Source organism: Suricata suricatta, chromosome X (genome assembly GCF_006229205.1).
Source record: "Suricata suricatta isolate VVHF042 chromosome X, meerkat_22Aug2017_6uvM2_HiC, whole genome shotgun sequence".
NCBI classification, from domain to species: Eukaryota; Metazoa; Chordata; class Mammalia; order Carnivora; family Herpestidae; genus Suricata; species Suricata suricatta.
This window is the reverse complement of record NC_043717.1, coordinates 79,244,158-79,269,144: the sequence shown is the minus strand read 5'-3', so window position 1 is coordinate 79,269,144 and position 24,987 is coordinate 79,244,158. Positions and strand designations below refer to the sequence as shown.

The 24,987-nt window shown below is 36.2% G+C and overlaps 1 protein-coding gene and 1 non-coding gene across 3 annotated transcripts in view; both read left to right on the top strand.

Annotated features, from left to right (window-relative positions):
• Positions 1-24,987, top strand: part of LRCH2 (leucine rich repeats and calponin homology domain containing 2) — a 109,616-nt gene that overhangs the window by 68,827 nt on the left and 15,802 nt on the right. Inside the window, exons 12-20 of one of the 2 annotated variants that reach the window (XM_029930865.1) lie at positions 3,433-3,498; positions 10,051-10,099; positions 10,178-10,294; positions 17,394-17,438; positions 19,156-19,206; positions 21,908-21,965; positions 22,735-22,847; positions 23,030-23,167; positions 23,316-23,393. In XM_029930865.1, the coding sequence (XP_029786725.1) occupies positions 3,433-3,498; positions 10,051-10,099; positions 10,178-10,294; positions 17,394-17,438; positions 19,156-19,206; positions 21,908-21,965; positions 22,735-22,847; positions 23,030-23,167; positions 23,316-23,393 (715 nt within the window). The remainder of the gene's footprint in view (positions 1-3,432; positions 3,499-10,050; positions 10,100-10,177; positions 10,295-17,393; positions 17,439-19,155; positions 19,207-21,907; positions 21,966-22,734; positions 22,848-23,029; positions 23,168-23,315; positions 23,394-24,987) is intronic. The other variant, XM_029930866.1, reaches the window with a different exon arrangement.
• LOC115284516 lies at positions 19,549-19,677 on the top strand. Its single transcript, XR_003905262.1, has one exon. It is a non-coding gene; the product is annotated as a small nucleolar RNA SNORA35 (small nucleolar RNA).

The window sequence follows — 24,987 nt, the reverse complement described above, 5'->3', positions numbered from 1 at the left end:
GTCGGCGCAATATCTATAAGAAAGAAGACAGACAATGTGAATGCTGGTAAAGCCACACTTTACTAAGATAGCCAGTGTCTTATATACCATAGGTAATATATGTAAAAAATTACATTTTTTCTTTAAAGATTACATAGTTTATGGTCCTTGAAAGAGTAAAAACATGTTCTGGGATGGATCATTTTTTATCACAGAAGAGAGAACAGCCGTGAGAATAGAAGTCAAAAAAAACAGGAATGAGGGAGTCTGTCTCAAAGAATTTTCTTTTTTACAAGGCCCTTTAGCAGTTATGTCTGGGCAAGATGCTTATTATCCAAAAGGTTAATTTTAGACATAGGATTGTGTTTGCCCCCAACAGCAGGCAATGAGCTGGGAACAGAAATAATGTAAGGGAAAGCTGGCGCCACTAACTGACCCAAGTTGATTCAAAACTTAAAAGTATATGCCTCTTTGCAAAGCAACGAGAAAATCATAGACAGGTTAAACAGAAGCCACATGTGCGGCCCAGGAGGCCAAATGTTGTTTCACAGTCTTTTGACTTGTTGTGCAACTTCCCAAATAGTTCACCTGTGCCCCGGAGGCATAGCCCTGAGGGTCACTTATATAGACTCTCCTGTAGTCCTGGAGGCAGTGCCATCAAGGGTCGTTCTGTGGGAGGTTTTTTGGCCTACTGGGCCCCAACAAATAGTCTCTTGATTTGTTCATTTTAGCCACTCTGACAGGCGTGAGGTGGTATCTCAGTGTGGTTTTGATTTGTATTTTCCTGATGCTGAGTGATGCTGAGCATCATTTCATGTGCCTGTTGGCCATCTGGATGTCACCAAACTCCATACCCGATAAACAAATAATCCATTGAAGAAATGGGCAGAAGACTTGAACAGACACTTCTCCATGTCTTTCTTTTTAATAATTAATTTTATTTGCTGTTAAGTGTGTCCTGAGAATTTTCACTTATTTTAGAAAGATGTGCCTCTGAGTATTATGTGATACGGCTAAATAAAAAAAAAGCAATTTTGAAATGTTCTATTGAGGTATCATTATGGATCATGGAAATGAAAATCAGATTTTGAGAAGTTCACTACTTTGGTTTGGAATTTAGAAATTACGTACATAACCTATTTCATGTGATTTTTTTTTCATACGAATATTCATATGAGTATTCCAGTTTGAGGAGTATCATGGTAGCCTCTAGCTTGTTATAGCCAATCAGGTAGTTCTCTCAACCCTTGAAATCCATCTATTCTTTCTTTTCTGTTTGCTTTACTAATGATTTCCCTGTCCTCTCCCAAAAATCTTACCTCTTCCATCTTTTGGTTTGGGTGACGTATGGGAGATGTGAACGCAGATGGAGGCCGTTACGTTACAGAGTGTCATCCAGTTAAAAGCTCTTCCAGAGGACTAGGGTTTGTGGAAGCCTTAAGTATTAAGGGGCCAGGTGGCAACAGCTGAATCTCATAGTATTTTACTTAAAATATAGTACTGATAACTGGATTAGGGAAATGTTTAATCATCTAGAATAGCTATTTAGATAAAGCAGATGTTTATTATTATTACTACTTTTAATGTTTATTTTAGAGAGAGACAGAGACAGAGAGAGAGTGCCATCAGGGGAGGGGCAGAGCGAGAGGGAGACACAGAATCTGAAGCAGGCTCCAGGCTCTGAGCTGTCAGCACACAGCCTGACATGGGGCTCGAACTCACAAACTGGGAGATCATGACCTGAGCTGAAGTTGGATGCTTAACCGACTGAGCCACCCAGGCACCCCAAGCAGATGTTTATTTTGACCTTGAATATCACAGGGTAAAACATTAGATATCCACGTACAAACAAACATTTACATTGGAGAATTCTTAAGTGTATAAAATACATTTTATAGGTAAGTCTCAACTTGTTTTTTCTTTCTCTTCCAGTATGACTCATATACATCAGTAATCACAGTGCTAGTAAATGTGGTTTGAGGAGAATTCAGAATTTACTGTAGTGAGGGCATAGTAATTTGATCCCTGCCAATAATTCCGACACTTACCCTCACGATAGTTCTCACTGTTCTATCACGCCTTTAAAAATCACTCGTTAAAGATGTATTTCTTTCTAATATTTTTTTTAGGATATTGTTTTACCCTGATTCTTTTGCATTTGTGGATTGAATGCAGTTTTGGTATGTGCCCATACTAAAAGGAAAAAAGATACCATTAATTTCGAAATTCTTTGGTGCAAAGCTACACTGCTTTGCCTGAGCTACTTGTCGTCTGCCCCGCACTGTGACTTCCCCTCGGGGGGCTTTCATACATCTCAGCTAGTGAGGAACCTGGGGGCGTAGAAATTGGTTTCTTTATGTCAGCCATCTTTCTATAGTTTCCAACTTATCTTTAGCTTATGATATATTTTAGTAGTTAATATGTAGTTTTAATTTTAAATTATTTTCTCCTCTATATTTTGATACTTGACCCCCAAAAATTTTTGAATAAAAGACATATTTTATTCTTTATATGACTAAGCCTTAAAATTGAGAAGTTACATTTATATCTATGGTAAATAGATAAATATGAAGTACTAATAAATATGTTAGTGATTTATGCTAAAGAAATGTATTCATTCATTACTTTTGAGTTTGAGATTAATACTTAGAATTCTATAAAATTATGGACAAATAGTTTTTTCATACAATGTTTTATCATTCTTTTTCTTTTTTGTTTTCTTTAAAAAAATTTTTTTAACGTTTATTTATTTTTGAGAGAGAGAGAGGGAGAGAGAGAGAGACAGAGAGAGACAGAGTGTGAGCAGGGGAGGGTTGGAGAGAGAGAGAGGCACAGAATCAGAAGCAGGCTCCAGGCTCTGAGCTGTCAGCACAGAGTCTGACGTGGGGCTCAAATCCACAGACTGTGAGATCATGAGCTGAGCCGCAGTCGGCCACCTGAGTGACTGAGCCACCCAGGTGCCCCTTTTTTGTTTTCTTCAAATGCCATTTCATCTGGGTATTAAAAGTGTAATAAGCTTGTGAGTTTTTTTTTTTTTGGAAGAATTGAACTTCAACATGGCCTTGCATTTAGAATTAAGATTTATTTGGCTTTTAGCAAAATGTTCATCTGTTACATCAACATAACTTGTGTCATTTGCTGTGCGGGGAAAATGAATTCAGTCATGATTGTACTTAAACAACCTGTATCTGTTTATCTTCTGTCTTGGCCAAACGTTAGATACACAGGGCAGTAGCATGGTTAGAAGATATGTGAGCCTGAAGAAAGGGTTTATAAAAGAAGATGTGTGGAAGAGTTGGTGAGCTCATAGGCATTAGATCTAAATAATATTTAAACGTTGTTTTCTAGCAGAGATCTTCATGGCCCAGATGCAGTTTATTATGGAGATCTTTTCTATCATGTGTAAAAAAATGTTCCATGTATTTTGAAATTAATATATTGATTTACTTCTAGGATTCTTAATCATTCTACTTCTGTCCCAAGAAACAAGCCAAAACAAACCGTGGAATGCGAAAAGAGGTATATAAATATCTTGGTCCTTATATTTAGTATTTGTTTAGTATTTTATAATGAAACTTGATTCTCTAACAGTGATGTTCCCATATGTGGGCTTTAGTTGAGTAAATGATATAGATTTAATATAACTAGATAATTTAAAGAGGAGATACGTTTACAGCACCAGTTAAACTTACTTCTGATATAACCAAATCCAAAAATGCTTATTTGATCTCTTTTTGTGCTCATACCTGCATTTTGTCTTGATGATAGGATCATTTATTCATTTAGTAATTCAGCAAACCATTTATTGGATTGCTATTACTGCCAGGAATAATGTGTTTTTTTATCACTGTGTTTATTTTCTGTTACTGTTCACTTTTTCATTCATTTCAGTTAGGTTTTACTAAAATCTTCTATATGAATATAGGGTCTAAGTTAATACATATGAATTCCAGAGAACTAGAAGACTTTGAACGTTTCTATTTATTCTTTCTGGCAGTTCAAAAATCTGCATCAGGCTCAACTCCTGGGTCATTCCTATCGGAGTGTAAAGGTCCAAGGCTGGGGGTAGAGTGCGTAATACAGAGTGAACATTTCTTGGATGCTTTTTATGTGCAAACTTCTGTCATTTAATCATCATAGTAACTTTGTGAAGTGTTTTACTGTTGATACCCCATTTTGTAGGGGAGAAAACTGAGGCTCAGAAATTACCGTAATTTGCTCAAGGTCACACAGCTAGTAAGGGATACAGTGAAGACCCCAGCCCAGGCTGTGTGGTTCCAGAGCCCCACATCTTCATATATGGCAACAAGAACATTTTGCTTCCTTGAGAGTTCATGCATCCCGCTTATATCTTTCCAGGATACCTTACAGTCTAAAGTGACCTTTTTCCCCCCAAAGTTACTTCTTCTCCTGTAGGGTTTGCCTGAATGAACGTGTCACTACTTAGACACACAGGTCAGCAACTTTGAAATCGTTGGAAACCTCTCTCTTATGTACCCCTCCCAGTCGGGTCAATCTCAGAAAATTATAGCTTCTTAACATTATTGCATCTAACCAGCCTCTCCATTGCTAGCCTGGTTGTGTTGGTTGAGGCCCCATTCTTTTCCTCCTGGATTACCGCAGCAGTCACCGGACAAGTCTCCTTTCTTCACTTTGGCCTACCTTTCAATTTGTCTTCTGCACTGATGTAAGAGGGATGGCTCGAAAACCGTCTATCTGTGTGAATCCCATTCCTTACCTTCTCCTGGTTCTTCATAACTTTCAGGAGAAAACTGAACATGTTTGACTTGCCCTGTAAGACTGAAGTGAGTTTCTGCCTATTTCAAGAACCTTATCATGCGCGTTTCCACTGGCAGCTTTTGCTGTTAGGAATAGTCCTTTGTTTTTGTTTTTATTTTTTAATTCTCGCATGGTTTCATATCTCTGTGTGCTATATCCTGGTTTCGCTCGTGGAACTCCCTTTCTTTTCTTCACTCAGTCTTAGAGAGACAGCATGAGTGAGTTGGGGAGGGGCAGAGAGGGAGGGAGAGAGAGAATCCCTACACAAAGGCTCCATTTCACAACTGTGACATCGTGACCTGAGCCAAAATCAAGAACTGGATGCTTAACTGCTTAACTGACTGAGCCACCCAGGCGCCCCTAAGATGACTTTTTATACTTCAGTCTAGAAACATTCCTGTACTCAAATTTCATTAATTGGATTTAATCCATTCCTTCCCTTTTTGAAAACTGATGGTTTTCTTACATGTTTTCTCTTCTTAAAGTGTTATCACTTTCCCTGTCACTTCCTTTCATTCCATCGTAAGCTTCCTCCCCAGGTTCCTAACATTCTCTTGAGAAAGCCTCAGTTACTCACACCTGTGCATGTGCATCAGCGTCTTTACTTGGATGTATAATAGGCATATGAAACTTAACTTTCCAAAACCACAGTCTTAATCTCCCTCCTTGTACCTCTAAAATGTGTTTTTTTCTGTATTTTTGTCCCATTTCAGAAAATGTCAATTCATCCTTGTAGTTGCTCAGCTCAAAAACCTCAGAGTCAACCTTAACTTGTCACTTTCTTTCACATGCCATATCTAATCCATTAGCAAATCTTCTTGATTCTACCTTCAAAATATACTCTGAATCCGATCACATCTTACCACCTCCACACCTACCACCCTAGACCTAGCTTTCTCTTACTTCATTTATAATGGGTCTCCTGCCCTCGCTTTCCTTTAGTCTGTTTTTCAAAAAAGCATCAGATTGGTATTTTTACAAACGTAAGTCAGATCATGTCACCCTTTGTAAGTAATTCCCTAATGACTTCCCATCTCATTCAGAATAAAAACTAGAGTCCTTTAAGGACTTAGAAAACTCTGTGTTATTTGGCTCCTTGTTGTCTTCCTCTCTTGCCTCAGTCTTCCTGGTTAGTTAGTTTTTCTCTAGCGATACTGGCCTCCTTGTTGAATCTCAATATACCAGGCATTTGCCACTCCGTCAAGGCTTTTGCCTCTGCCTGGAATGATTCCCCCCAGGTAACCTTATAAGCCATTTGCTTTGCCATTGGGTTTCTGCTCCAATGTCACTTCATCAGCAGCCAGGGGTTCCCTGAGCAACTTACATAAAAAAGAGGGTACCTCCCCCATTTTGTGTCTTTATCCAAACCTCGGGCTTATTTTTCCCCACAGAACGTAATTCCCTCTAACATTCTAAATTTAAACATTTTTACCATCTGGCATTCTGAATGTATATTTCTTCATTTGTTCATTGTTTGTTTTCACTACCCCACCAACCCCCTGGCACACTACAATGTCAGTTTTTATCAATTATTAGAGAAGACTATTGAAATCTCCAGCACGAATTGGGAATTTGTCTTGAAGTCCTATCATTTTTCCTTCATATGTTCTGAAGCATTTATTAGATACATAAATGTTTTAGGGTGAGTTTATACTTTGGTCAGTATGAAATGGCCTTTTTTGTATTTCTGGTAGTGTTCTTTGCTCGGAGTCTACTTTTCTGATGCTGTATAGTCATCTCAGCACATGATACATCTTTCTCCATCCTTTTAGTTTTAACCTGTTTGTGTTTTGGGGAAGAATGTGGGCTTCTTGTAGTTAGCATATGGTGGCACCTTCCTTTCTGATTTAATCTGATAGTCTGACTTTTAATGGAAGTGTTAATATTGTTTATATTATGGAATTATTGGTATTAGTGGATTTAAATCACCGTCTTGTTATGTGTTTAACTTTTGTCTTATCTATTCTTTGTGGCCATCTTTCTTCTTTTTCTCTTATCTTTTAAATTTTATTTTAAAATTCGTATTTCTCTCCTTCATGGGCTTATTAGTTATAATTTTTGTTATTATATGTTAGTGATTATTCTAGGGGTTAAAGTATAATCTTTAACTTATTCCAGTCTATCTTCAAGTGATATTGTGCCATTTCATGTATTGCATAACTCCACAAAAGTATCCTTCTATTTCTTCCCTCTGGCTTCTGTGGTGTTGCGGCTACACATTTGACTTCTATATATGTCATAAACCCCATAATACATTGTTCTGCTTTTGCTTTAAATAGTTATTTCTTTAAAGATATTTAAATAATCAGAATAATGTGTTTTACCTTTACTCCCTTCGTCACCATTTCCAGTGCCCTGTGTTCCTTTGTGGAGCCTTGTATTTCCATGTAGTATCAGTTTCTTTGTACTCGAAAGAGATGTACTTTTCATCTCTTGAACTTTGGTTTTTATCTATTTTATGTCTGTCGTGTCTATACTTAACATGTTTAGTCTTTTCCTCTAGCTTCCCTGAACATTACCTGATTGAATTTTTGATTGAACTGTGAACTTCACCTTCTTGGGTGCTAGATTTTATAGTAGTACTGTAAATATTCTGGAATTTGTTCTCCAATGTGGTTCAATTACTAGACAGCAATTTGATATTTTGGGGACTTGGTTTTCTGACTTGCTGTGTGGAGTCAGTGTGACAGTCTAGGACCAGATTTGGCCCCCTAGTGGGGCAAGACTTTCTTAGTACTCAAGCTGCTGCTCCATGAACTATATGCTTTTCCAGTCTGGCTCTTGGGAACTGGTCTTACTCGTAGCCCTCTGTGACTTTGAGAATTATTCTGTCGAATCTTTCTGGTGATTCATTTTTTGCTTAGTATAAGATCAGTGGTCTGTACTCAGTTGAAAATTTGAGGAATTTGAAAATTTGAAGATTTTGAAATTTGTAGAGCTCCTAAAAGATTTTTCTCTGTGCCTTGCTCTTTTCTTTATTACTTTGTCCTGTTAATCCCATCTACCTTTTTCACTCTGAGTCCCAGCTCTGTTTCCTCACTTCGGGGAGCCCCCCTGGGCCGTGCTTTCGTTCCTTGTCTGTGGGCTGAAGCCGGGAAGCTCTCTTTCTGCAGTAGCCTGGCCCAGTCATGGGGTTTGCCTTGTTTATTACCCATCTGTAAGGGAAAAAATGGCTTTTTCTGTCCTTGCCGAATCCTCATGGTCTTGGAAGGTAGAATTTTATACATCTTGTCTGTTCTTTCAATGTTTTTAGTCAGGGTATAAATCTGATCACTGTTATTCTATCTTGGCCAGAAGCAAAGTCTAATCCCTACATTTTGTGTGTTTTGTCAGTATTTAGTTTCTTTCTTCCATATACCCTGTCTGTTCCAATATTCAAAAACTTTTACTGCCCATATTTTTCATATACTTAGGTGATGTTATCTTTATTTATATTTAAATCTTTTAGTCATTAATTTTGGTACTTGGTATCTAGTTTGTTTTTCCTCTCTTGCTCCGTCTCCCCCTTTTTTCGCTCCTTCTCCAGTTGTCTCAACACTATTTGCTCCCTAACCTATGATTTCTACAGTGATTGTAAATTTCATATTTTTAAATCAAAACTTGTTCTATTTGTGGTCCTGTACTTGCCTTCCACTGGAAAATCTATAGATTCTGGATTTAGTAGAATTTAATTACTCTAATTTAATAAAATATATGTAATTTCCTACTGGGGAAGTCCCTTTTATTATATAACTTTTCTCTTCCTGATCATCTGTTCTTCCAAATTAACTTTGAAATACTTTTACCACAGGGGCGCCTGGGTGGCTCAGTTGGTTAAGAGCCGACTTCAGCTCAGGTCCTGATCTTGCGGTTCATGAATTTGAGCCCTGCTTTGGGCTCTGTGCTGACAGCTCAGAGCCTGGAGCCTGCTTCAGAGTCTGTCTCCTTTTGTCTCTGCCCTTCCCTTGCTCACACTCTGTGTCTCAAAAATAAATAAACATTAGCAAAAGTAAAAAAAATTCTTGTATCACATTTTTTTATTGAAAAAACTTTTTTAATGTTTACTTATTTTTGAGAGAGAGAGAGAGAGAGAGAGAGAGAGGCAGATTACAAGCAGGGAGAGGGATGGAGAGCAAGAAAGGGAGACACAGAATCCAAAGCAGGCTCCAGGCTCTGAGCTGTCAGTACAAAGCTTGTTGCGGGGCTCAAACTTGTGAACCATGAGATCATGACCTGAGCCGAAGACACTTAACTGATTGAGCCACCTAGGCGCACCTATCACATTTCTAATACAAGCCCCAAAATACTTTGTTTTTTTTTATAGTTTATTTCAGCTGTCAATTAATTTGAAGTAGAAGTTATACCTATAATATTTAGTCTTTCTGTCTAAGAATTTTCCAGTTATTCAAGTTCCTTACAAGGCATTGGTAGTTTTTTTTCACATAGGACTTATGCATGTCTAACTTCAGTTTCTTCCTAGTATTTTTGCTTTTCCTTTCTTTTATGAATGAGCTTTTCCTAATATATTTTATAGCTTGTTATAATTAATACATGAGAAAGGTATTAACTTTTGTATATTTTTTATAACTAGTAACATTCTCTTAATAAGAATAGATTTTACCCCCTTTGGATAATAATGTTTTCTATACATTTTGAAAATTTCTTTCTTTTTCTCTGACTTTTAAGTGTTTCTTTTCTTACTGTACTATAGAGAAGTTCTACAACACTGTTGAATAATAATAGCTTTTGTGGGAATTTTGTGTATTTTTCCCAAAGGAACTTCTTGTTCAAAGTGGCTACCTAACACATGCATATGTGGTCTACTTTTCCCTACAAAACTAGATGAAAAGAAATTCTGCCATAACCCCTGTGTGTCAGAATGAAGGCTTAGAGGTTCATAATCAGTAATTCAATAGAAAAAAAAAAGAGTTGCTCCCCTAATCGCTTTGGCATTTAAACAAAAGAAATTTGTATAAAGAAGTCATTCGGTGTTTGTTTGTTTATTTGTTTTTGGTAATGGTTTAATACAGTGAACATTCTGTGTTTTCATTGTATGTCTAGGTATCACATTTCTTTTGGCCTCTAAAAATGTCCTTAGAGTAGTTCTGTGGAATATAAGTGATTGGGAATATACATATGTTTTTGCCAAGTAAGTTTTATGTCATTAGTTCAAACCATAGACATGGGTAAATTTTTTACATTTCTGCTAAAAAAAAAAAAAAGAGCGAGAGAGACAACTTCATAATGCTCACAATAAATACTTAATATTCATTCTAAGTATTTTATGATATTAAGGCATCTTTAATTTTGTAGTGTCTCAGCAGATGAAGTTAATTCACCGTTATCACCTCTCACATGGCAGGTAAGAGGAAAACGAATTACTGTTATAGCTAATATTTTGTTCTCATTTATTTAGTTAAAAGAAATTGTCTCATTACAGCCCTTAGAAAATCACAAGGATCAAATAGATGAACAGCAGTGGCCAGAATCACAACCCATAATCTGGCAGAGTGAAGAAAGGAGGCGGAGCAAGCAGATTAGAAAAGAATATTTCAAGGTACTTTATTAAATTGCAAAATTTGCTTTGTAATTATTAGTTTTGATTTTATCAGTTTTGTGTTAATAAGGTAGAATGTAACTCTAGTTACATATAGGAAATATGTTATTTTGTATTGATTTTCCACACATAAGTATAGATACTATGATCCAGTCAAATAGATAAAATTACAGTAATTGAGAAGAACTAAGGATGAGTAGATCAATCTGAATTGTGATTTACCAAACACTTGACAAGAAAGATGGTTGTTTGCTATACTGCTAATTGTAGCAATATGTAGTAATGTTTTAAGGTAATTACTTAGACAAGGTCTTTAATTAGATTGGTTTTAGTATGTAGTTCTCATATATTTGCCATTAGCCTTTAACTATTTCTGTCTAAATAAATGCTGTTTACATGACTAAAGATCCTTGAAAGTGTTTGTCCACCATTTTTTCTTCTTGCTACCTTAGTAGATTTCTTAAGATGATCTTTTATCTTAGCTGAATTAAAAGCTTAGACTATCTGAATGATCTCAGATTTCTAGTTTAGCAGTGTTTTAATGAAAGTTTACTGGATACACCTTTGTAAATATTGTAACATTATTCATTTGTGGTTAAAGTCCACTATGTTTGTAGATGCCTGTGGAATTAGCATAATGTTCAATAATAGTCAGAATCCATTATTGGAATTCTTAACTCAAATGAACAGAGCAGGGAAGCTTCCTGCCCATGAATAGCAAATTCTGTTGTCTTTGTGAACCTCTCTTGTTTCCTGAAGCGTAGTTTTTATCTAATAATAATTATTTCATGTAGATAACATAGTTCCTTGCTAAATTACAGGATTGTATTTCGTGTTTTCCTTTGTTTGGTAGAAGTGTGTATCTCTACACATTGATCTGTGTCCTGCCATGGGACTGTAACATATTTGGAAGTAGTATCATATGGCCCAAACAGAAACGTTATGTGTCATAGGAAGTCTGTGAAAAGCTTCATCTCTCAGCAAGTAATTACTGAATCGTTTTATTGTGCTTCATGTTACCTGGTCAGTATGAGACATGATGAAGGAATAAAAGACATAGAGAAAACAGGAAAAACGCTCTAAAGCAGAATGCTGGTCAGTAATGGTATAAGTCTGTTTATCCCAAGTCTTTAAAGATCTGCAATTAGATGTACATTCTGACATTTATGTTAAAGTCTCCTCTTACTATATAGGATCTTGGACAAAGGCACTCAATAAAATTTGTTAGTAAAGAAAACCTGATGAATGAGTCATGATGTGGGAAAAATTTTGGAATTTCGGGTTAAAGAATGAGATTTTGATATTTATTTTATGTACTAGTAAAATAAAAGCATATAAATTCTGTCAATTTATCAAAACATTTACATGCCATGTACTAAGTGCTAGGCACTGTTCTAAGTACTTTATAATATCAACTCATTTAATATTCATAACAGTCGTATGAACCAAATACATTATCATTCCTGTTTTACAGATCAGATGGAGAAATTAAGGCACAGAGAGGCTAAGTAATATGCTCCATGTCACTTAGCTAATAAGTAGCCAAGTAAAAATTTGGACCCAGAGCCTGTGTTATGCTGCCTATTTATCTACTGTGGCTAGCCTAATATCAAATTAAAACATTCAAATAAATACAGTTTCATTGTTTTTAAAAATATTTTACGGTAATCCAACTGAACTTCTTTAAAAAAGTTTTGTAAATGTTTATTTATTTTTGAGAGACAGATAGAGTATGAGTGCAGGAAGGCCAGAGAGAGAGGGACACACAGAATCGGAAGCAGGCTCCAGGCTCTGAGCTGTCAGCACAGAGCCTGATGTGGGGCTCAAACCCACAAATGTGAGATCATGACCTGAGCCGATGTCAGATACTTAAAACCGACTGAGCCACCCAGGAGCCCCCAGCTGATCTTCTCAATAAAGTCTGAATAGAAGCCTTAGTGAGCCCTTAAAATAAAGTTCATTGATTTAATTGCATCATTTGTTGATAAGGATTTTATTTTTTATGGCTTAAATTGCCTCCTATAATATTTCTCTTTTATAAGTTGGTAAGAGATCAAATGAAATAATATTTGAAATGTCTATTACATTATCATCATCAACAAATGTTAATTTCTTCCATACTTTAAATAAAGTGGGTGCAAAGATGAGCTTTAGTGACTGGGAAATAGTTTAAGGAAATATGTAGTTCTCTTCAGTAGTCAGAAGATGTCAGTGTTAGGATACTGCAAAAAACTGGAATGTCAACACTTTTTTCCTAAGATCTAAAAAAAAAAATGTATAAACCCTGAGATAGTTTCCAAGTCAAAACCATTATTCAGAATTGCCAGGATTTTTTTGATTAAAACATCATTGATAGCTATGAAGTGTCTTTACTTAAAAAACAAAATTTCTTTTAATCACTCAACTCCCAGGAGTCAAAAGGGTTATTCATAGGCTATATCACTGAATGTAATCTGGATTTATAGTTCATTCAACATTAAAATACATTACTTTAGAGAGTCATATCAAAATACCATCAGGCTCTCTCAGTGATGGCCCCTTTAGCTTTATTGTGTTAAGAAACATACAGAATTTTTGTTGCCACTTTATCCTAGCGCATATAAATGGCCAAGCTACAGGATTTCTTCATGTCCCATGGTAGATTATTAATGGTGTTGTTATTCAGTATATTTATCGAAAGCGTTTGTGTGAATGTTTGTTGTATGTGGGTCTCTCCAGTTACTGCTTCTTAAGTTGCCAAGACTGATTTTGGGTTGTAAGGTTTTTTCAGGTAAGCCCCTGAAAGGAAAATGCTTCAACATATTAGCCAGATTATGTGAGCAAGAAGATAAATTGGGTCAGATTGTATGAGTAAGTAAATCACTGTAGCAGAGTTACACTAACTCTTCGAGGCTCCCAGGCCAGTCTTATGTACATTACCACTCTACTAAATGAAATCTAATGTCCTGATTGCCAAAATAAAGTCACCGCATTTTTCAAAATATATTTCAGGAAATACATTCCTTTATTAAAAATCATTTACAGAAAGGCAAATGTATTTTACACTTTACAGAAATGTATTAATCTTTTTAATGAGATATACAACAAAATATGAACATCTGATTTTTTTGATAAATTACATTTAATATAAACTAGTAGCTTTAATATCTTCTAAGAATGATAACACATGAATTTCTAAATGCATTTGATGATTCATTTCTAAACAAAAAAAGTTAAAAAGCATTAGAATAACTATACCATATTGGTTTTAAGTATGATTTGATTTATCAAAATGCCATATATATTTGTGTTCAAATGTATCTTATTACTCTTGTGATAAAACATTACAATGACCCTTAAAATACCTTTCTGATTGGATAAACACAGTATAATGTTTTAATTTAAAGGCTAACTCCAAGGAAAATATTTTTATATATTTTCTATGATCATGGTTAATTTTATACTGGAATAGGGAAGCCAGATTGGTTTGTGAGGTAACCTGATTTATTCTGAGTCGGAGTTTGTGCACAAGTTACTGTCTCTCCTGTGAAATTAACTTAGGTTTCAAAAGTGAGTTGACCTTTTGTTTTTCTGGTTCATGAACAGGTCTTTATTATATTACTTGAATTTAGATATAATAAACTTCAGTTATTCAGACTAATACTAATTGAGGGCAACTGAGTTGATTCAGTACAAGTTGGACTTATAGAATACTTTTAGATCTGTGAGTATGTTAGGTTTTGGGTTTTAGGACCTTCATATCTGTGCAGTATTGCAAACTAAGTAGTACCTTTCTAAGTTTTCATTTGTAATGAAAGCTTTTCACTAGAAGTATAGTTGAGTAGTAGGTAATATTACTAGTATCTGTGTTCTTCATCATCCTCTGTTTCTTTCCTTTATCAATTCACTTTGCTACATCCTTTCCGTCTCTGCACTTTCCATCTTATAAGTGCGCGTAGACCTCGACAGTTACCCTAATTCCGCTTGCAGCTGTTGCCGTAACGCTTTTCTCTTAGGGCCAAACTTTCTTGACTCTCTAGTATCAGTAACACAGAGCTTGGACTTAAAAATTTTTTTATTTAAAATAATTTTTTTAATGTTTGTTTATTTTTGAGACAGAGAGAGACAGAGCTTGAAGTGGGGAGGCACAGAGACAGAGAGAGAGACACAGGATCCGAAGCAGGCTCCAGGCTCCAAGTTCTGAGCTGTCAGCACAGAGCCTGACACAAGGCTCAAACCCATGAACTGTGAGATCATGACCTGAGCTCAAGTCGGATGCTCAACCGACTGAGTCACCCAGGAGCCCTAAAATAATTTTTTTATTATTTATTTTGAGAGTGAGAGGGAGAGAGAGAGAGAGAGAGAGAGAGAATGAATCCCAAGCAGGCATTTGCTGTCAGGGCAGAGCCTGACTCGGGGCTTGATCTTAAGAACTGGGAGACCATGACCTGAGTCAAAACCAAGAGTGTGACACTTAACTGACTGAGCTACCCAGGTGCCCCAAGATTCGACTTTTAAAAACCTTTAAGGTACCATGCTTACCTACTTCTCTAAGTTTTATTACCTTGCACAATTCACTCTCCTCAACTAGCCATGCTGCTTCTCTTTCTTTTCTGCATAGACTGAACTTTTGTATTCCTTTGTGCTTTCCTTCTCCTGAGAATGTCCACTAGTCCCTTTTATTCCTGGGAAACCTCTGCTAATCACTGAGACTTAGAGATGGTAGTATAGCATAGGGGTTACTTTCCTTGACTTCTCAAATCAAACCACTTTGGTTCCAGTTTTTAACTTGGATATCAACTGACTGTGTGACTTTGACAAATTACCTAACCTGGCTGAACTTAATTTTTTTCTATCCTCAAATGACTCTAATAGTGTCATCTTTTACAGGATCGTTTTAAAGTGCTTATTAGAAAAGCATTTGCCACAGGGTATATATAACACTTAATAAATATTAGCTTAATATTCACTCAAATGTCATTTATTTTTTGTTTGTTTTTGCATGAGTCCTCTTTGTCAGGTATTAATTCTTAATTAAAATAGGAAAGGTTTCAGCAAATTATCAGGGGTGCCTGGCAAAGAAGGTCATGGTCAGGAATGCAGAGTGCACACTCCATGCTGGCCCTTCTTCAGTGGTAGTTGCATAGCTGCTTACGTTTGTGTTCCTTGTATGAAAGGCAGTAGTCGAAAAGCATGTATGATGCCAGCAGCATAGAAAGCCCGATGGTGCTCCCTTTCTTCACGCGGACGTACTTGTCATACTGGTCGTAGCCTCGTAGAAAAACTCCCAACCATTCCTTCAGGGGTGAGGTCCTGCATCACTACTCAGCTTGGCAGCTCCTGTTTTGACATCCATGATTTTCTTCTCCTTTACTGGTATGACTGACGCTATCTTCAGGTCCTGGGGTCCACTGTACAAATGTCACTCTTGTGTTGAAGTAGAATAGGACCAAGCATACGTGCTGGCAGTGAGCATTGTGTCTAGAGATGGCAAATAGGCGTGTTCACGCATGCCTGCTGCATTCAGTGGCTATCCCTGGAACATTTGTTTACAAACATATTGACACTGTGTCCGGGATCAGCTTGAAAGAGCACCCTCGTGGGTTAGTGGTAGTTGTTCTAAATCGCTGGACACAGTGGAGGAACTTAGGTCTCATTATTTGTAATCTGTAATAGTGCTCATCCCCCAATCTGTGGTTGAGCCGTCAGTTAGGTTGTCTAGTTTTCTAAGAGTTAGGAAATATAAAGCTGCATAAGTAAAGGGTGCTATTAAATAAAACTTTGAATGCCAGGCAGAGATATTTGAGCATCATTTGCGAGTAGGTTTTCCAACAGGACAGTCCTGAGTTGCAAGTGGTATTTTGAGTGTTTTTTTTTAAATGTTTATTTATTTTTGAGAAACAGACTGCAAGCAAGGGAGGGGCACAAAGAGGAGACACAGAATCCAAAGCATGCTCCAGGCTCCAAGCTGTCAGCACAGAGCCCGACACAGGGCTCGAAGCCATGAACCGTGAGATATGACCTGAGCCGAAGTTAGATGCGTAACCGACTGAGCCACCCAGGCGCCCCAATTATTTTGAGTGTTGTAATCTGCCGCTGATTTGCAGGGATTATCTGTGGTGAGGAGGACTTAGAAATAAGAACTCTAGTGGTTGTCTATACTGTATTTCTTCATTTCTTGATTCTAAAAACAAGCACATTTTCACATAGTAGCATTTAAAAAATTTTAAGCATATTACCTTTGTGCCTCAGTATAAAATGCAGATAATAGTGTTTACTTTAGGGTTGTTATGATGTTTAAATGGGTTGATACATATAACACACTTCCTTCAGTGCCTGGGATATAGTAAGCAGTAATGTAAGCATTAGTTATTAATGCTATTACTGTTATGGTATAGTCAATATAAACACCTAATATAGTGTTGTTTCTTACCTGAAATCAATAGGTTTCTTAGCAACAGATGGCATTTTGGAATGGTGAGATTACAGACTAAGTGTGAGATAATGGGAGCCCAGGATAAGTTGGTAGTTGTAAGAATTCAAATGTTTATTTTTGAGAGACAGACAGAGACAGCACAAGCTGGGGAGGGGCAGAGAGAGGGAGACACAGAATCTGAAGCAGGATCCAGGCTCTGAGCTGTCAGCACAGAGCTCGACATGGGGCTTGGACCCACAAACCATGAGATCATGACCTGAGCTGAAGTGGGGCACTTAATCAACTGAGCCACCCAGGCGCCCCAGTAGTTACAAGAATTCAGAAGAAGTAAGTCTGGGAGAGATTACAGAAGGAGTTGAGAATGATGTTTTGGATATAGTAGGTTAAGAAAAAGGGAGAACTTAAGACAACCTTCCAATAGCAAAGCTGAAAGAATGGGAAATGGATTGGCTCAGGAAGGAAATGTTACTAGGTGTTTAGAACAATGCCTTCGCACATAGAAAGCACTGTATGTGTTAGCTGTTAGTAAGTGCTAAGGACTCTTTAAACTGGTTCTATATCTAGACTTAATAGCAGATAATTTAATAAAAATACCAAAATATGAGTAAGCCTCTCATACAGTTTACCAGTAGAGAATTCATGTGTTCAAATAAAAATAAAGTATATGTTTTACATTTTTTTCAGTATAAATCATCAAGGAAGAGTTCAAGTGGCAATGAAAACGATGAGGTGAGCAAAGAGGGTAAAAGCAGCAATGATTTAAAATGTTTACTTTTCATATGTAGTTGGTTCAATCAAAGTAAAATGTAATATGTCTGTCAGTTTCTTTGTTCATGATTTAATGTGTGGGGTTTTTTCCAAAAATAAAAACAAAGCATCATCATGCAGTTATTAATTTAATTATGTAATTTCCATATATCTTTTACCTTGAACGGAATTTCTCATAGTTCAGTTTTTTTCTTTTTAATGCTTACTTATTTTTGAGAGCAAGACAGAGTAAGAGCAGGAAAAGGGCAGAGAGAGAGAGAGAGAGAGACAGACAGAGACAGAGAGAGAATCAGAAGCAGGTTCCACGCTCTGAGCTGTCAGCACAGAGCCCGACGCAGGGCTGGAACTCACAAACAGTGATATTAGACCCGAGCTGAAGTCGGACCCTTAACTGACTGAGCCACCCTGGCGCCCTATCTAATCAGTTTTAGAATTTTATTAACATTTACATTTTCTCATCTTTTGCTTCCCTAATCAACCTGGTAGTCAGTTGAGATTCTTTTGGAATTTATTAATCTTTTTCTACAAATTCTGTGTATGATTTTAATATTTGCAATGAGATTTCTGTAGTTTGTGCATTATTATACATTTTTCTACCCCAGCTTTGTGTATTTTTGATCGAAGGGATTGGTAGTTAATTTGGTATTGAGTACTTGGCAGGGCTTCTGAAAACTTTAATGTTAAGAAATGGCATCCCACAGAAAATGTTTCCTGAACCCTGAGCTAGAGGTTCAGCGTGGCTATTGTTCCTGTCCCTTTGTATTTTATATCCACTTTGGTCCTGTGTCAAGTGTTTTACTTTCTCAGGAAATTTGCCTTTCTCTACCACCCCTACCATTTCCCCACGTGCGCTTTATCTGTGCCTCATACTAGGCCAGGCCTGGGCCTGTCATCGTCCTGAGAAGTTTGTATTACCTACTTCCCCCTAGACTGAGAGATTCTTGAGTGGATGATATTTTACCAGGTTTTAATATTTTAATATTCCCACACTGTAGCACAGTGTCTGACATACAGTAGGTAGTCAGTAATCATCTGTTGAATGAAATGATGATGTGGTATCCATATAAGTTAAGATTTTTGACTTTGGTTGCTAGTAGTTATTCAAAAAACCTGGACCATTTAATATTAGATTAGGCAGTTAAATTTTGTGTAGTGATTTCTAAGCCTATGTTAAATACACATAATTTTCCAGGTAAATGTTCTTATTTGACGTGATGCAGTTTTTGCTTGCCTCCACATACTTCTCTCAGATTGTTGCATATTGTTGGCATTTCCCATCAGGAATTAATCCTAATATATGGATCTCTTCTAAGAAATCTGGGAAGATTTTCCTCATTTTTGGTATTTAATGGAAATAAATTCACAGGAATATTTGATGTGACTAGATAGTGCTTCTCATACCTCACAGTGCTTGTGAATCATCTGGGGATCTTACTGATAGGGATTCTGGTTCAGTATGTCTGGGACTGGCCTGAGATTCTGCATTTCTAACAAGCTCCCAGAGGGTGCTGACACTATTGGTTCACCGACCCACTTTGGGTGGCAAGGTGGTAGATGGTATTTTCTAGATTCTTCCCTTAGCAGTGGATCAGAGACAATTTTCAGTTTTTCTTTTATACGTCTAAATCATCATTTGTATTTTAATTTCATCTTTTATCTTTTTATTTTTATATTTTAGCGAGACAGTGATAATGCTAATATGTCACCACAATGTCCAGTATCATCTGAGGTACAAGTTCTGTTTTTATTTATGTTTACATAGGTTTCTTCCTTGTCTCCTCTCTCTAACCTCGTCTCTCTCTTTTTTTTTGAAACAATAGAATTTATTCACTCATATTAAAAAAATCCACAGTAGGTTAATTTGTACAAATGTAGTCTGTAAAAAAAGACACCATCTTTTGTACAAATATTCATAATAGTAATACTATCGCCTAGACTACTTATTGGAAAATAAGAAAATATAGAGCACAGAAAAGACTTCACTTATAAAACTCTGTGTTTTAGAATTCATCTATATTTTGAAATATATGATAAGAGCAGCTTTACAGTTTTCAGTCTGAAAGAAGTCCTTCAGCATTGTGCATTGACCTTTGGTTTTTCTCATAACCAGTTAGGTCTGAAAGCAATGCAAGAGAAAAGCCCTTTTTCCACGAGAAACGTCCCTGCGGTGGGTTGTTCCTATCGACAGGAGGGTACACATTTCCTGGCATCATAGGCCTAAGGGCGAACCTGGGGAACGAGGGTGGATGGATGAACGGATGTTGGACTTTGTGAGATCTCCCCCAAATAAATATTCTGGTGGTTTGAATGATTAGTTCTTCTAATTTAGTTAGACCCATTGCTTTACAACAAGAGAGAAATTAACAATTCTAAACAGTATCTTTTCTACGTCAGATTACCTTATTTAGTATCCTAAAAGTGTGTTGGCATGAGTAAATAAGCGATTATGTATTCATTTGGTGAATTCGGAAGTTTGTCTAAATGTTTGGTTCATCTATATTCACGATATAAATTTGGTTAATTACAAAGATAGTGTTTCATTTTATATAGGTGGTGTTAGTATTTTTTTAAAAAAGACAGGATCATTTGTCTATTGTTTTGGGTGAGTTGCATTATAAAACTTATAAATGGACTTGGATATTACTTTTATAACCACATTTCCAAATTATATATATGGCAGGTAAAATGGGTTGCATTCTTTTATAAGGTAATTTAAATTAGGATATCCTAAAATTAGTCTGTGGTAACATGCTTTTGTTAATCCTTTTTTTTTTCCTTTCAGTTATAATAAATGTCAGCCTATGTGACTAGTTGCCCGGTTGCTTTATGATTTTATGATCTATGCTCATGGGGAGAGAATATTAGTGCCAATTTTCTCAGATAAACTATATTGCTTTTCTAATACCTTTTGCTTGCATTTGGGTAAATGAAACTTCGGGGAATTCATAAGACTTTAACCATCATAATGAAGACAGTTTGTGAGGCTTGTGGATGGGTAGGGTGATGAGCACATGTTTTGGTGGCACAGTTAACATTCAACTTGAACTGCATGTAACATATTAATCAGCAGAACATTCAGAGAATCACCAAAATTCTGATTACTTCCATTTCATCTGTGAAACAAAATGGTAAAAACAATTAGTATAGTATTATACTATTTTTTTTTATTTTCATTTTTTTTAATTTCAAGTAGGCTCCATGTACAACAGGGGACTTGAACTCATGACCCTGAGATCAAGAGTCACATGCTCCACTGACTGAGCCAGCCAGGCACCCCTTAGTTAGAGTACTATACTTTTAACCGAGTGCTTGCCTGTGCACTTGAACCTAGAACAGCCCCATGAACTGGGTATTATTCTCATGATTTTATAGCTGAGGAGATCAGTAACCTTTCCCAAAGACCTCAGCCAATAAATGGTAGAGAAGTGACTAAAGCCTAGACTCTGGCTGCTTCACAATTGTTGCAAATATTAAGTAATATACTGCTAGAATTTTCTTATCACTATACAATTTACAGTGTTTTATTTTTTATTTTATTTTTCAAAAATTTTAAATGTTTATTTATTATTGAGAGACAGAGAGAGGCAGAGCAGGAGCAGGGAAGGGGCAGAGAGAGAGGGAGACACAGAATCCGAAGCAGGCTCCAGGCTCTGAGCTGTCAGCACAGAGCCTGACGTGGGCCTTGAACTCACGAACCTCGAGATCATGACCTGAGCCGAAGTCAGATGATCAGTCAACTGAGCCACCTAGGCACCCCCAGACTGCTTTCTTTCTGTTATCTCAATCTTCATAGCAAACAGTCAATTTTAAATATGAAAAAATAGTCACAGAGAAATTAAATGTTTTGCTAAGCCTTTTAACTCCAAGCTCAGACTTTGAAAATATACCACAGTTCTTTCCATAGCACACCATTGTGTGAAAAGCCCATTGAAACAGTGTGCATTGGAATAGAAAAGATGAACACTTGTCATCTGTTGGTATCACCTATCGCTCGCTATTACTGTGAATGTGTAGATTTGCCTCAGATTATCTATTAAATGTTAAGTCCGTATTAGATACTCAGTAAATGTTGCTAATTTCACTTAGTTTTTCATTGACGCTTACTTCATTTTATTTGGAGGCTTTAATCTGGTTTTTCATTCAAAAAATAATACCTATTTCATATAATTCAATAGTTTTTAATTTTCCTTATACTATGAGGGAGAAGTATTTAAAAGCTCATATAGTCAGACTAATTAACAAATATTTGTAGATCTTTTAAAAGTGAAATGTATCAATTTGAATTGACATGCAATTTATCTTCCTGTGCTCCACTAATCACGGAAAAAACCAAATACTTCTAAAATGGAAATGGATACGAATAACTGCCTTGGTTATTTTGAAAGAAAAGTGGTTTTATTTCTTTTCTTTCTTTTTCTTTTTTTTTTTAGGAGTATGATAGAACTGATGGTTTTTCACATGGTCCTTTTGGCTTGAAGCCTAGATCAGGTAAATATATATTCTGCAAATAAATTTATTGGTTATATATGAAACTAGAGTTTTCCTGATTAAATGGGATTGATTCCGTAGTTTTAAGTACACATAGATTCTTTCCCCTCTCCTAAAATTAATTTTCTCTTAACCTTATTTGTCTTTCCAATTCCCATCTCCCATTTCTTTCTTCCTCTTTACCTTCAAGCTCCTGAAACCTCAGCTTTTTGCCTTAGATATACTGCAGTCTTATTTCTACTCTGCTGTGACTGCTATTAGAATGACCACTCTGCCAGCAGACCAAACACTGTTTGAAATTCTAGCACTCCATTATATTGTGGTTTTAAAAAGGGATCTTTTCGCATTTGGCAAGCCCAAAAGAAAATGGATCCATGTTACTTGGCAAGGTATTGAATTATAGTTTTTATTCCTGAATAACTGTATTGACCTTCAAGATCATTTCCTTTTTCTTTAAAGATAATAACGGCTGATGTATGTTCAATAATAATTTTTAACCTGGATCATAAGTATTAAATAACGTCTGTTTAAGTAAGAACATGTGTAGGTGGTAGAAATCATTACACTTGTCTTCCCTGTTGCTTTCAGTTATGCAAATAAATAGATTTCAGTGATATTCTATCAAAATATTTAGAATGTATTGATGAGTAATAGTGTTTTATATAGTTTTGTACAGATTCTTTTTTTTTTTTATCATGCCTCTTTTCCCTCTGCTGGTTGTTTCTTCCTGTTAGCCTTGTGATAAGCTAGGAAATTTCTGTTTTTATAGCTTTTAGCCGCTCATCTCGTCAGGAGTATGGGGCAGCAGATCCAGGATTTACAATGAGAAGAAAGATGGAGCATCTCCGGGAAGAACGAGAGCAAATACGACAACTTCGCAACGTAAGCCACATTGCCCTTATGGATCTGCTTTGCAGAAATGGGTTTCGCTTGGAAAATTAGCAAGCTAGATGCATTTTATTTGCAAAGCTTTTTAAAATGTTGGATTACATCATGGTTTGTAATACAAATATGTAGCATTTATATTTAGACAGAATATCTGATCTATATCCATTTCTTTATAGAATCTCGAATCCAGGTTAAAAGTCATTTTGCCTGATGACATTGGAGCTGCACTGATGGATGGGGTTGTTCTTTGCCATTTAGCCAATCATATAAGGCCACGCTCTGTAGCTAGTATTCACGTGCCATCACCAGCAGTGGTAAGTGCCATTTGTTAGTTACCTAAAGGCAGATAGAGCTTCTCGAAACCATCTTTAAATAATAGACCTCAATAAATGTCATTTTTAGTTTTGATAAATTTTTGTATAAATATGCCTGAAAAATTCCTTTTTTTCCCTTGCTTCACAGCCTAAACTGAGCATGGCAAAATGTCGAAGAAATGTAGAAAATTTTCTTGACGCCTGTAAAAAGTTGGGTGTCTCACAGGTAACTGTTCTTTTTCTAACAAAATGATCATTCATCTGTTAATTTATTATGTGCATACTGGTGTTCCTCTTCACAATATGAACAAATAAGGCTTTCTGGACATGAAAATGAATACCTTTGCTTGGTACCTTTTACTGAGTTCCAGCTTTAACTGTAGCAGCTGTCTAATGAATGTTTCAAGGCTACTTTGAAAGTCATTTATAAAATAGCTGCATACATGGAAAAATGCAGTAATTATACATATCATTGAAGAAACATAACTTAGTGGCCGTATTAAAAGTTGATTGTGATGCCATTGCTGCTTTCATTTCTCCTGCTGAAAGACATTTGGACTGCTTTGTGAATCCATGGGTAGACTCTCATCAGAAGATTTGCATTCAGTATAAACAGCGTTTTAAACTTTATTTAGAATGTTGGGGCGCCTGGGTGGCTCAGTCGGTTAAGTGTCTGACTTCGGCTCAGGTCATGATCTTGTGGTTTGTGGGTTCGAGCCCAGCGTCGGGCTCTGTGCTGACAGCTCAGAGCCTGGAGCCTTCTTCGTATTCTGTGTCTCCTTCTGTCTTTGACCCTCCCTTGCTCTCTCTCTCTCTCTCTCTCTCTCTCTCTTTCTCTCTCTCAAAAATAAACAAAACATTAAAATGAAAAGCCCCATGTTAGTCTCCGTACTGACAGCTCAGAGCCTGGAGCTTGCTTCGGATTCTGTGTCTCCGTCTCCCACCCTCATGCTCTGTCTCTCAAAAATGAACAAATGTAAAAAAAATCTTTTAAACCCTTTAGAATGTCAAACTCAAAATATTAGTAATATTTTATGATAATTTCTCACAGGACAAACATTGTCTGAAATTTGTAGGATTTGTCTTATGTTTTAGGTGATGACTGCAGTACTATAAAGTTAACAGTTAACATAGTATTTTAAATGTACAGTGAAAACAAATAATTAAAATATTACTTTTTTAGAAAACATTATAGGCCCCACCTCAGGATGGTCAGCTGTTGAGAGGACATGGTGTTGTAGCAGATCACAAAATAGTTTTATTTTATTTATTAACTTATATTTTATTTTATTTTTAAAATATAATTTATTGTCAAATTGCCCAACATCCTTTTATTGTTAATACTTTTTATTGAGATATAATAATTGACCCATAACATTCTGTAAGCTTGGTGGACACTGTGTTGATTCAATACATTGATATATTGACTTGTGCTCATATAGCTCTTTTTACCTGTGTCCTTCCACCTTATTCTCTTTCCCCAAGTGAATAAATATAATTTTTTGGGGGGGGACTTCACTTTTTTTTTTAAATTTTTATTTATTTTATTTTATTTTTTTGATGTAACACAATTTATTTTTTTAACATATGCAATTATTATCTGTCATTTACAACACAGTAGTTACAATGACACTCCAAACAGAAAAGCAAAGTAAAAAATCAAACCACCGACTTCTATTTCATGTAATTAGACTTATACAGAAATTAGAAGATTATCTAACAACTAGTTAATCACCTAATTTCACAGCTATCTGAAGTGGCAATTTTTATATAGCAGCTTATCTATGATACATTCAAGATAAATGATACAATTTATTACT